The sequence below is a fragment of the Pan troglodytes genome, chromosome 5, assembly GCF_028858775.2.
Source record: "Pan troglodytes isolate AG18354 chromosome 5, NHGRI_mPanTro3-v2.0_pri, whole genome shotgun sequence".
NCBI classification, from domain to species: Eukaryota; Metazoa; Chordata; class Mammalia; order Primates; family Hominidae; genus Pan; species Pan troglodytes.
Window position 1 is genome coordinate 91192909 of NC_072403.2, and position 12758 is coordinate 91205666.

Consider the following 12758-nt stretch of genomic DNA (forward strand, 5'->3'; position numbering starts at 1 on the left):
AAAACCACTATGGCACCAAAAAATTCAAATAACACACCACGAGAAGGTCTGAAATGTGCCTATACCTAACTCTGTCGCTCTTCAGCTAAAATGAACACATAACTACTTAACACGAGGTTAATTCTCTCCACAAATGAGGGCACTGTCCATGAAATTCTTATAAGGTTTCTTGAGTTAAAAGGTAGTCTCCTTAAATTCAAATACTTCTATGACACATTAAACAGACACTGGAAGTTTTACTCAAAGCCACCAAGCGATGTTTAACAATGGCTTGGTTGTTTTTCATTGATCCTGTAGGTGTATGTCTGGGATCCTCTATTACTACATTGCTTTTAAAGTAATCTTTAAATATCCAATACTTGGAATTGAGAGGTCCCTTCATGGGATTAATAATCAAACTTACGTTAAATTTATTTTCCATATCCTCCCCTGCTTGGCTTATCAATTCCAACAGGTGACTTCTATAAATTCAAATTACATTGATTAAGGTCACTGCAGGCTACTATTGTCTTTTGTAAATGTTATTTTATTGTTCAAGATAAAAGTAGTAATTAAGAACGCTTCTTTAGAAGACTTTGAACTGAAATAAATAGCAACTCTCTCTTTTCTGAGGACCACTTTGCAGGGAAAATATTTCTCTTGCAATCAGATATAAAAGATAACTAAAAATAAAGAAAGTTGTGTGCCAGTATGTTCAGTGAAACTTTATTAGTGTAAATACACACAATTCAATAATTAGGGTTTATATTTAATGTTAAGGAAATATAGGCCAGGCACAGTGGCTCACATCTGTAATCACAGCACTTTGGGAGGCTGAGGAGGGCAGATCACTTGAGGCCAGGAGTTCGAGACCAGCCTGGCCAACATGGCAAAATCCATCTCTACTAAAAATACACACAAGGCTAGGTACAGTGGCTCAGGCCTATGATCTTAGCACTTTGGGAGGTCGAGGCAGGCGGATCATGAGGTCGGGAGATGGAGATCATCCTGGCTGACACGGTGAAACCCCATCTCTACTAAACATACAAAAAATTAGCTGGGCCGGGTGGCATATGCCTGTAGTCCTAGCTACTCAGGAGACTGAGGCAGGAGAATTGCTTGAACATGGGAGGCAGAGGTTGCAGTGAGCCGAGATCGCACCACTGCACTCCAGCCTGGGTGACAGAGCGAGACTCTATCTCAACAAACAAACAAACACCCACAAAAAACAATTAGCTGGGCATGGTGGCACATGCCTGTAATCCCAGATACTTGGGAGGCTGAAGTGTGGGAATCGCTTGACCCTGGGAGGTGGAGGCTGCACTGCACTCTAGCCTGTCTTGTCTCAAAAAAGGAAAGAAGTTTAAATATTTTAAACCTCTTTGGTCTGAGCTGTCCCTTTCACTAGAGTTACCTTTTTTTTTTTTTTATGTGCTGTGGTTTTGTACAACCATGGCCATGCAGAAAGCACGTGGCTCAATCAGAAGCCTGAATTCCAGTCTGGCTCACACCTGACTTCTCTAGACTTGAGTTTCTTCACCAGTAAAACTAGTTAAGACGGACCTTAAGATCTCACTCACCTGACTAACTTAGCTACTTGTGTACTTATTTATCACACTATAGAAGTGCCATGTGTACATCATGGGAATGCCAAGCACTGGGGTATCAGGAAAGCAAAGGAAAAGGAGCACAGCAGAATAATGAAGACGTGTATTGCAATTATTTGCAAGGCAATGATTGAAATGATTTAATCTTCACCGCAATCTTATGAGGTTGGTAAAACATGATTATATCCATTTTATTAACTAGGAATTGTGGCCAGAGAGGTTGAATAACTTGCCCAAGATTAGTCAGCTGGTAATCTTGCTGGTAAGTATTAACAGAAGAGCTGGAATTCAGCTCTTCTAGGCTGGCTCAAAGTTCATACTCTTATCCACTACACCATTCAAAGTGGTTTGTGTTAAGTGTTCTTAATTTCAAAACTGGGTGCAGATCTGGGATTCTAGAAGAGCAAAAGCCTTCCAGCTTGGGAAATGCTTTAACCTGTAGCCCTAGCCAAAGAACAAATGATATGTAAAGGAGTGCTTCCTATTCTCCATCATTCATGAGCCTCTTGAAATAACAACAAACAATAACCTATTAAAAATAGTTTATGTTGAGTTGAACAAAATTTTAGTATTATTCTGGGTTTTTAAAAAGTCATACGCACAGATCTGGTTGTTTTTATCTCAGTATTGAAACCAAAAACATACACCAAATCATCTATAATTTTTTGTAGTACTTTACATGTTCAGTGTGCTTCCATATGGTTGTTGCATTTGATGCTTTCAATATTTCTGAGATAAACAGGGGCACAGTCTTAATATTTCCGTTGTACAGATGAAGAGTAGAGCTTCCAAGAGGTCAAGTGACCTTCCCGAGGTAAAAAGTGGCAGAATTCACACTAGACCAAAGTCTCTGTATTGTTATAACAGGGCTCTTAAAAGAGATGTTACCAGATGGTTACTTTATTATTTTCCTGTTTGCTCGGACATACATTAACTTCTGGCAAATGGTAAACACAGTTATGATGTTCCTTGTATTTTTGCAAAACTAATCAGCTGGCTGTAATGTGATCTACATATGGTTGCTTAGGACAAATAAGATTAAAAATTGTAATTAAGGGGTAAAGTAAAGCAATGAGAAGTAGTCAGAATGTAGTTTGTTAAAAAATGTATTAAATAAAATACATATGGAACTTAAGGAGCCTTTAAAGCTTCACATTTTGATAACTTCGTCTTTGGTACGTTTATCTCCCATATACATCATGCCTTACTTTTCATACCATGAATTTCTACAATGTAGAACTTAACTAATTCTGTCCAATATTATAAAAACATCCCACAGTTTCCACCTAAGAAAGAGACAAAGAGCGAGCAAAAAGTAAAAGAAATAAGAAAACCAATACCTCTCAGGGTAGATTTTGTATTTCATTGTATGGGGTCAAAATAATCAAAATATAATTTTAAAATATCACTTGTACATTTAAAAAATAACATCTGAAATAAAACATTAGTCAACTGGTAATCTAGCACACCTAAATAAAAATCCATCCAGTCCTAGGTCCAGTGGATTTTCCTAGCTATTAAGCTTTTATTCTTCACGAGTTCCAAAAACAAAAGCATCTACTTATTTTTTAAACCCAGTCCCTAAGTAATGACAGCTTAATATTTACATTAAAATCCCTCAATATATTGTATAATATGCAAGCGTATTTACATGTTCCTGTTCACAAGGGAGTATTCCCATTATTCTATATACAGCAAATTGATGAAGACAATGTATCATGGAAGTAGCAAATCCAGCAGTTCACAGTGGAATCTGAGAAAATTATAGAGTCAGACTTTTAATACTCTAAACAATCAATATTTAGGTGAGGAAACTGCATATGTGTATCTTGTCTATAACCCTACAGTCCACTAGTTACTGAAATACCTAGAAGATTTCATGGTAATGCTCCTCTCTTACCAAGAACAGAACTGGACCCTGAGGCCAGCCTTAGGGCAGGATCACAAATAATAATGACTTGTTGGGTAACTTTCTACAACGGGCATTTAGAAACCATGGCACTAGCCTATATTGTAATAAAGATATTTTAAACAAATGAACACTCATGTTTACGTAACTCTTGATTCCTCCATGTTTCATTCATTAGGCACTGTAGTTAAAATAAAAATACATGTGGTTATTAGAAATAAACATATACAGAAAGTATTATGGTGTAATAGTTAACAGCAAAATTCCTGAGTAAAAGAGGGCTTGGTTAGAATGCTGGTTCTATGACTTCCTAGCTGTGTGACCCAGAGGAAATTTGTTAATCTCACTAAATCCCAATATTTTCCTCTGTGTTTGAGAAAGGCTGCAGGGCTCACTGGTTAAGATCACAGGCTCTGCAGCCAGACTTCAGGAGTGAAATCCCAACTCAGCCATTCCTTATTACAGGTGCTGTGAGGAGGTCTGTTAACCTCTTGGTGCTTCAATTTTCTCATATGTAAAATGAGAACGGGAAGAGGACACACCTTACTGGGTGGTTGGAAGAATTAATATTATTAATGCAAAGTGCTAAAAACAGTCTGACTCATAGAAAGAGACCTCTTTCTTAGCTGTGAGATGAAACTGCTTCATTAAACTGTTGTGAGAATAAAATGAAAAATGAAATTATAGTATATACTTCTCTCGCATTTATTTCTAATAATTTCACATTTTTATTTAAACTAAGGTGCATTATGAATACCAAACACGTATCTCAGGTCTGGTACACCCAGGCATTCAGGAAATAGCTCGATTTTGATATTAATTCAATTTTAATAGTAGTAAGTATATTTGTGTTAATTACTGACATACATTTCTCTTAAAATATTAAATTTTGGAGCCAATTTCGAAGTTTAAAACCATTTTTCTATCTTCCTACTTCTGAATGTGCATATCATTTACTTTATGTGTGACTGAATATGTATTTGCCTTGGGCATATCTCAATAGCCCTGTTTCTGGATATGCCCACAGGGTAGAAGAATACTGGATTCAATAAATAGCTTGACCAAGAACCCCTACGTGATTTGACTGAATTCTTCTAAGAAGACAGTGAAATGTACAATAAGTAAGTAACCAGTGAAAAGGAATTCAACATTTTGATTTAGTTTGTTAACTTCGACAGTGATTTTTAAATTACTCAGGAGACTAACATCATATTTCAACACTCTAGGTACTGTGAAGGCAGACAGCTTAAATGGTGTTTATTTCAGTCACCATTTCCAAATTGTACCCTGCAGGAAAGTGGAATATATTTAACTCTGGTGTAAACAAAAGCAATGTTTTAGGAGAAAAATATAGGAAAAGAGGATCACTTGGTACCTGATCTTCCAAGGGAATTTTAACATTATATGAAGATATTTTTAAACATTTTTTTTTCCGTTAGAAAAATCAACCATGTAAAAATGCACAAGATTAAAGCTTCTGTTCTTTCAGAAACACTCCATTTGTTATTTGGTGATTAAACATGTATTTCTACAATTGCAGTGAATTTGACATCAGGGTGGGATCTGCTGGCTCCCTACTACTCACTGCGTGCACCATTTATCATCCCACAAAGTGGAGGCCTAGTGCTTGTTAGAAGCCTGTTATTTCACTGTGATTCTCTTAATAATTAAAAATCTCATAATCACAACAAACATCCATTGACTGTTTTACACATATCAGGCACTGGGCTAAGTTCTTTGAATTCACCATCTCAGTTAATTCTCATAATCAACGAAATAGAGCATATCATTATTGCCATTTTACAAGAAGAGGAAACTGAGTCTTAGAGAATTAGGAACTTAGCAGCTTAGGGAGAGGTTAAGGAAGCTACCTTAGATCATATAGCTAATAAACAGCGAATGCCAGAACCATACTAGAGTTTTTCCCACTGTATGAAATAATTAAACCTACTTAGTATGAAATGATTAAACTTATTACTCCCTTCCTTTGAAAACAATTTATTCATCAATTTGTTCTACAAATATTTACACTACCTGTGCTAGGTGCTATGGGGGATGAAAGGAAGATCAGAGCCATGAATGACTTCATGGTAAAGTAAAATTAGGATTACAAAACAAAATTAAATCAAAAATAGGTAATCAATCAAATAACTTGTGCTGATTTAGAAACATGGCGCCAGACAACTGCTGAAACACAACAGGGTGGTTAAAAGCTATAACCTCCAACCCTTTTAACTGAACAACACTCTTTCGCAGTGTTTCTTCTTTGGACATTCAGCCTGGCCAAACCTTTGAATGCTCACTGCTCATAGCTTCTCTTGTGGCTCATTATCACTTTCTGGCATGAATTATAAATACTTGTTTATGTGTTCTACCTATCCCATCAGACAGAAAAATCCTTAAAAACAAGGGTATTTACTCATTCAGGTAGGAAAAAACAGTAATTTTTCATTTAATTTCCCAAGGCGATGGTATCTTGCATAAAGGTGATGCCCAATGAATGTTTAACATGGAGCAAATGAATAATTAAATGTACAGCCCTGCCATTTTGGAGCCTTTACTCAAATATAGATTCCATATCAATATTTAACTCAATCAAATGGAGCAAGCATTTATGGATGTCAGGCCCTTTCATATTCAGACTGGGAAACTCAATATTGCTAACAAAGAAATTCTTTCCTAACTGATTTATAGATTCAATTCAATCTCTATCAAAATAATGGCAGGCTTTATTTTTGTAGAAATGTATAAAGTGATTCTAAAATTTACATGAAAACATAAAAGACTGAATAGCCAGAAACAATTTTGGGAAAAAATAACAAAAAGTGAAGGACTGACATTACCAGATTTAAAATCTTACTATAAAACCATAATAATCAAGATACCAAGATAGCGTAGTTTTTAAATTTTTTGTAGAGATGACGTCTCGCTATGTTGCCCAAGCTGGTCTCAAACTCCTGACCTCAAGTGATCCTCCTGCCTCAGCCTCTCAAACTGTGGGGATTACAGGTGTGAGCCACTGCTCACCTAGCCAAGATAGTGTAGCACTGTTATAAGAACAGACATACAGACCATAAAACATAATTGAGTGTCCAGAAATAAAGTTTTACATTTATGAAGGAGCTTCAACAAAGGTGCGTAGGCAATTCAGTAGAGAAGGGATGGTCTTTTCAACAAATGGTGCTGAGATAATTGGATTTCTACAAGCAAAAAAATGAATTTAAACCCTTACCTCATACCACACACAAAATTAATTCAAAATGGATAACATACCTAAATATAAGAGTTAAAAGTAAAAAACCTCTATGAGAAAATATCCATAACCTTGAATTAGGCAAAGATTTATTAGATATAACACTAAATGGATTTCATCAAAATTAAAAACTTTTGTTCTTCAAAAGACACCATTAAGAAAAAAAAAATATTTTTAAGTCACAAACTGGGAGAATATATCTACGAATCATATATCTGATAAGGGACTTGTATCTCAGACTTATAAAGAACTCTTTCAATAATAAGACAACCCAATTAAAAATGGGCAAAATATCTGAATAGACATTTCACATATGATACACATTATGCTAGTAAACACGTGAAAAGATGCTTATTGTCAGTAGTTATTACAGAAATATAAATTAAAATTCATTAGAATCTCTATAAGCAAAAAATCAACAATACCAAGTATGAACAAGTATGTTGAAATTAGAACGCATGCACTTTGGAAAACAGTTTGGAGGTTCCTTAAAATGTTAAACATAGACGGCCGGGCGCCGTGGCTCACACCTGTAATCCCAGCACTTTGGGAGGCCGAGACGGGCGGATCACGAGGTCAGGAGATCAAGACCATCCTGGCTAACACGGTGAAACCCCATGTATACTAAAAATACAAAAAAATTAGCCGGGCGCAGTGGCGGGCGCCTGTAGTCCCAGCTACTCGGGAGGCTGAGGCAGGAGAATGGTGTGAACCCGGGAGGCGGAGCTTGCAGTGAGCTGAGATCGCGCTACTGCCCTCCAGTCTGGGCGACTGAGCCAGACTCCGCCTCCAAAAAAAAAAAAAAAATGATAAGCATAGACTTTCATACCACCCGCCAGTTCTACTCTTAGAAATCTTCCCAAGAGAAATGAAAATATATGTACATGCAATCACTTATTTACAAATATTCACAGCAGCATTATTGATAATAATCCAAACCTGGAACAATCCAAATGTCCATCAACTTGTGAAAGGATAAACAAAAACGAGTATATCCATACAATGGAACACTATTGGACAATAAAAAAGAATGATGTACTGATATATGCTACAACACAAACTGATCTCAAAAACATCATGCTGAGTGAAAAAATCAGTCGCAAAAGACTACATATTGTATTATTTCTTTTAAATAAAATTTCCAGAAAAGGCAAATCTAGACACAGCAAAAGTAGATTAGTGCCTAGGGCTAGGCTGGGAGTGGGGATTGGCTATAAACTCCATGAGGGACCTTTGTGGAATGATGGAAATGTTACAAAACTGGATTATGATAATGGTTGCGCAACTCTATACTTTACTAAAAATCACTGAATTGTATACTTCGAATGGATGAATGGACTTTATAGTAAGTAGATTATACTCAATAAATGTTTTAAAGGAAATTATACTCTCATAACTGAGAGTCCTGAGTGTCTATTTCCCTCAGCACTAGCCAGTAGGTTTTTAATCTTTTTTTAAACCAGATTGGTTATTTTAAAAATTACATCTCATTATTCTTAATATTGTACATTTCTTTGATTTCTAGTAAAACCAAACATTTCTGTCTACTTGAGTCTTCATTATTTTCCTATAAAGATATACATCTTTTCCATAAGGAAATGTGAGATGCTATCTTTTTAAAACAGCAAACCTTTTTCAGTGATATGTGGTACAAATATTTTTTCCCAGTTTTTCATAAATTTAAAAATTTTGTTAACAGTTTTTTTTTCCATATTGAAATATTCATTTTCATGTAGCCAAATTTATCTGTGTTTTCATTTACAGTTTCTGTTTTTGGTGTTATGACAAGTAATATTCTTTTCAAAATTAACTATCACAAACCTTGATCATGGTTAGTTAAGCATCCCCTGTGCTAATAAGCCCAATGCTACTGCTACTGGGCCTTCCATTTTAAGGAAACAGATAAAAACCTAATTTTGAGTTTCAAAGCTAGAGGCAGATGGGCTTTCCTTCCTTAAACCTTTAAGTGTCAAGAGACATGACTGCTTACATGCCACATTCATGGAAAATTGCCTCATTAGAGAATTTCTGATGTGATACACTAGACATTTAAAATAGTTCTAGTGATAAGGAACTGGAAAATATTAATAAAAAGAAAGAGGTAAAAATGTGTTTCCTGTCGCTAATCATGCCAGGACTGTGACTCTAGGCCTCGCTGGCTCATGTCTCTTCGTAGAACATCAAATCATCACATAACAACATGACCACTGCGGGCATTTGTGGATGTCTGGCCAGAACAGCCTAGAACTCAATCACTCATTGTCTCACCACTGAGTCCATGAATGTTATCATTTCCCCTGTAATTCCACTCACCCACCATCCATTATCTAAAAAATACAGGAAACTCACTTTTATTTACATCTCACAAACTTAGAGATAATATGCACTGAAGAACTCTTCACTAAATGCTCTATTACTTCACAAAATACTATGGCATTTATAAAAAACCACTTGGCTTAATGTAGTTATGACTATCACACACAAAGATACACATAAAACTTACAAAGAAATGTCATCAGAACATTTTAATATTAATTCAGATGATATTACAGCCCTGAAGTTGCAAAACTGAGGCCTGGTCATGTTAAGATACAATCAGGAGACACACTTGAATACCTGGTAACAAAAAATGACTCTGACTTCTTTGTATATTTGAGTCCTACCCACACTTTTAAGACCAGCCTAAAGTTAACTTTCCTTATCTGTCCTACTGCTTGTGGGATCTATAACTACACATTCTGGAACATATACACAGTTTTAATGTTATTCAACTGTTTTGTGCTGCTAGTCTTATCACCTCATTGAATTAAACACAAGTTCCAAGAGGGCAAAAACTGTATGTCCCTACAGCATTACAACAGGGCTAGGATTCCAGATGTTTTCATTGACTTTACCTGTACCACTTCTTGCTCTGCAGAACAACTTACTCAGATGTTCATTAAATAACATTTCTTGATTTCTAGGAAAGGTTGATACAGGGGGCTAAGAAGGCAAAAAAGTACTATGGGGACATTTTAAAAGCTTATTATATTGTAGAGCAGACAGTTCTTTAATCAAGAAAAATATTGTGTAGTATGTAAATGCTTTGGCAGTTACCCCAGCTTTGAAGATCTTGAAGAGCTATGCATGGATTGTCTCCAGTTCTTTTTTGTATCTAAGCAGGCTTTACCTAATGACAGTGGTTCCTCACATAAGTTCCAGTGAACTTCAGGATTCCATGAGGCTGCTCTAAGACTTGACTGATAGATGGATGGCCATGATCGCCGTGTTTAATCTGAGGTTGTTCCTGCCCAGGTACCAACTGAGGTCGTTAGGCTTCAGGTATAAATGGAAAGCCTTCCTATTAATCAAGGAGAGGTTTTCCATCACCGGAGAACACTCTGATGTCCTCAGGAATGACACACAGGTGCCTGTACACAGTTTTGCCCCTAGTCTCAGGACCATTGGCTAGCTTATGCATGGGGGTTCCCTGCCTTCCAGGGAAATAAAACTGTAGCTGTAATTTTACTGTTATTTTAGTTTTTTTTTTTTTCCCTTCCCTCTGTCTCCTTGAGAGAGGTAGACAGGGGAAGTAAGAATAATGGTTTCAGCAGCTCTGGCCCTTGAATAAACAGCAAGGAAGGGTTCCATCGTCAGGGTCCATTATACATAAAGTGTGCACACCTAACCTACTGTTTTGTAAACAGTTGTTATAATTCCCAGTAAAAAAAGATGGCCTCCAGCTCACTTACTCTGTAACCCGTATCTTGATGATTAGTTCCTTTGTCTCTACTAGAATTTCCAATCCATCATTAACCCTCAGTCAAAATGCTGAAAATGGTGACATCGCTTAATATCCTAATTCTAGTAAAACAGGGCTAGAAAATACCTTCATAAAATTAAGTTTAAATAATAAATCTCAAGTATTAGTGCTCTTAATATGCCATCTGTCTTCTTAAACTGGGAGTACCTTTGGATTTCCTTAATTCCTCTTGACCCACCCTTTCGTAGTGAGTACGAAATGGGTGAGAATAAGACTTTGGCATCTATAGCATCTGATTAAATCTTTACTAGTAGTTACTGGTTGGTGAGATGCAGGGCAATTTATATCTTTAAGTCCCAGCTGAATGGGGGTAACACCGCTCAAGCTGTTTTCAGGATTAAATGAGATAATGCAAGTCAAATTCTGCACAGCGTGAGGGACACAGTATGTGCACAACAAACTCTAAGACTTTTAAACACTTTCAATTATTTTTAAAAAGTGGGGTAGGAGACAAGTTTCCACCCAATTTTTAGTAATAACATATAAGAAGGGGAAAGCTTTTGAATTTTTAAAACTTCAATATTTTAAAATAATGCAGTCACTCTCACACACAAATTAGTCCATGGTCTTTGATGAAGCAAGATATTAGGTGTAATTTTGCTTCAAATTTAATACCCACACTCGTTGACACTGTTGGAAACACTGAGGCTGGCGGTGGGAGGGTGCAAAGCACTTGCTTAGGAACCAGCCATCACACACTGATTTCTCAGGGAGGAGGAAACCTTTCCCTTCCCTCCCCGGGACAAGTCGAAGCCCCACCCCGAGGGAGATTTGTGTCCCTGAATGTGGTAGTTGGTGTCCGGGGCCTGCGCAGAAGGGGACAGTCCGCAAGGGGCGGAAGACAAGACAAAAATGACTCCAGTTCGCTAGACGCGCAGAGGGGCGGATAGCGCGCGGACCCCGCCTTCCCCAACCGAGTGTGGGTTCCAGTCGCTGGGGAGGACCTGGTGGCCCCCTGACCTTGGACGAGCCATATTGGACGCCCCGGCGCCGTCCCGTCTTCCACGCTGCCAACTCCACCGCTCCCGACCCGAACTGCGGGTAGGTCCAGGCCGCCAGGCCCCGCCTCGCCGGCCCCAGCCCTGATTGACACTGGAGTTGGTACATACGGGTCTGCAGCGGAGGCGAGCAGGAGGGTGAGCGCTATTTTAAACATGGCTTTCTCTTTCCCTTAGCCTAGGAGCCACCGCAGCGCACCCAGCCCGCGAGTACAGCTGCATGGGAATAATCCCAACATTTGCCTGATTTATTTTCTTCCCTCTCCTTACGCTTGTACTTGTTTTTCTCCTCTCGCTGTTTTCCCTTCACACTAATTCGCAACCTGGCAGTTTGCAAAGAGGAAACTCCCTTTCGGAATGGAAAGCCGCTTTTGCTTCTTGTTGTTGGGGGTGGAAAACATTCCAGCGAGAATGAGTTCAAAAAGAAGGGAAACCGCGCCACTGGAGAGAAAGTAACATTAAGAGATCGATGAGGACGGAGTGGGTGGGGGGGAGAGGGAGAGAGGAACGTCTGCAACAGGCATCTAAAAACAAGCGTGGAGGAGCAAAGATTCCCAATCCCCGGGTTACTACCGCGCGCGTTGTGCGCGAGCCATTGCAATGCCAGCATTTACTGTAAGCAGAATTTGAAGGCTTTTGAAATCTTTTTTTGGTAAGACTTACCTTTCTCTTCGGCATAATGACTATGTCGGTGAAGCAAAAAGTAAAGCAACGGACTGGAACTGCTGGCGCCGCCGCTGGATGCTGCCTCTGCCGCTGCAGCTGCTCACGCGCAGGGCACGACGTAGCCCGGCCTCTTCGAACTGCACCTCCGCGGCTCCCTCTGGGGGCCCTCTGCTCGCCTCCCTGCTGCTCCAATGAGGAGCCCCGCCAGCCGGCCGCGAGGCCCCATTGGCTGAGGCAACGTTCTAAATTCCACGAGGGCACGCCCACCTCCGCGCGCGGTACGCGCTGTTGTAGTTTCCACTTCACCGAAAAAAATCTGCCTGGCGACTGAGCATGCCCAGTTCAACTAGTAGCCTCCAGGCCACACAATCCTGAAGTTTCATTGTTTCGCTGCTCTGTCTTTGAGATTGTAAGAATTAGAACAGTGTGTGTCTTCATAGGAAGGAAAAAGAGTAAGAATGAATACGTAAACTTTATAATGTAAATATATACACAGCAGGTACTTTATACATTTCCTACCCATAAAGGCTTTTAATTAATGTTA

General features: G+C 38.5%; 1 protein-coding gene across 6 annotated transcripts in view; it reads right to left on the reverse strand.

Annotated features, from left to right (window-relative positions):
* HMGN3 (high mobility group nucleosomal binding domain 3) overlaps positions 1–12522 on the reverse strand; it is a 33631-nt gene extending 21109 nt beyond the window's left edge. For 2 of the 6 annotated variants that reach the window (XM_009451581.5, XM_009451582.5), the window contains exon 1: positions 12212–12424. In XM_009451581.5, the coding sequence (XP_009449856.1) occupies positions 12212–12226 (15 nt within the window). In that variant the 5' untranslated portion in view covers positions 12227–12424. Of the gene's footprint in view, positions 1–12211 lie in introns of all 6 variants that reach the window. The other 4 variants (XM_009451583.5, XM_003311362.6, XM_016955897.3 and 1 more) reach the window with 4 other exon arrangements.
* Positions 12523–12758: the final 236 nt, after the last annotated feature.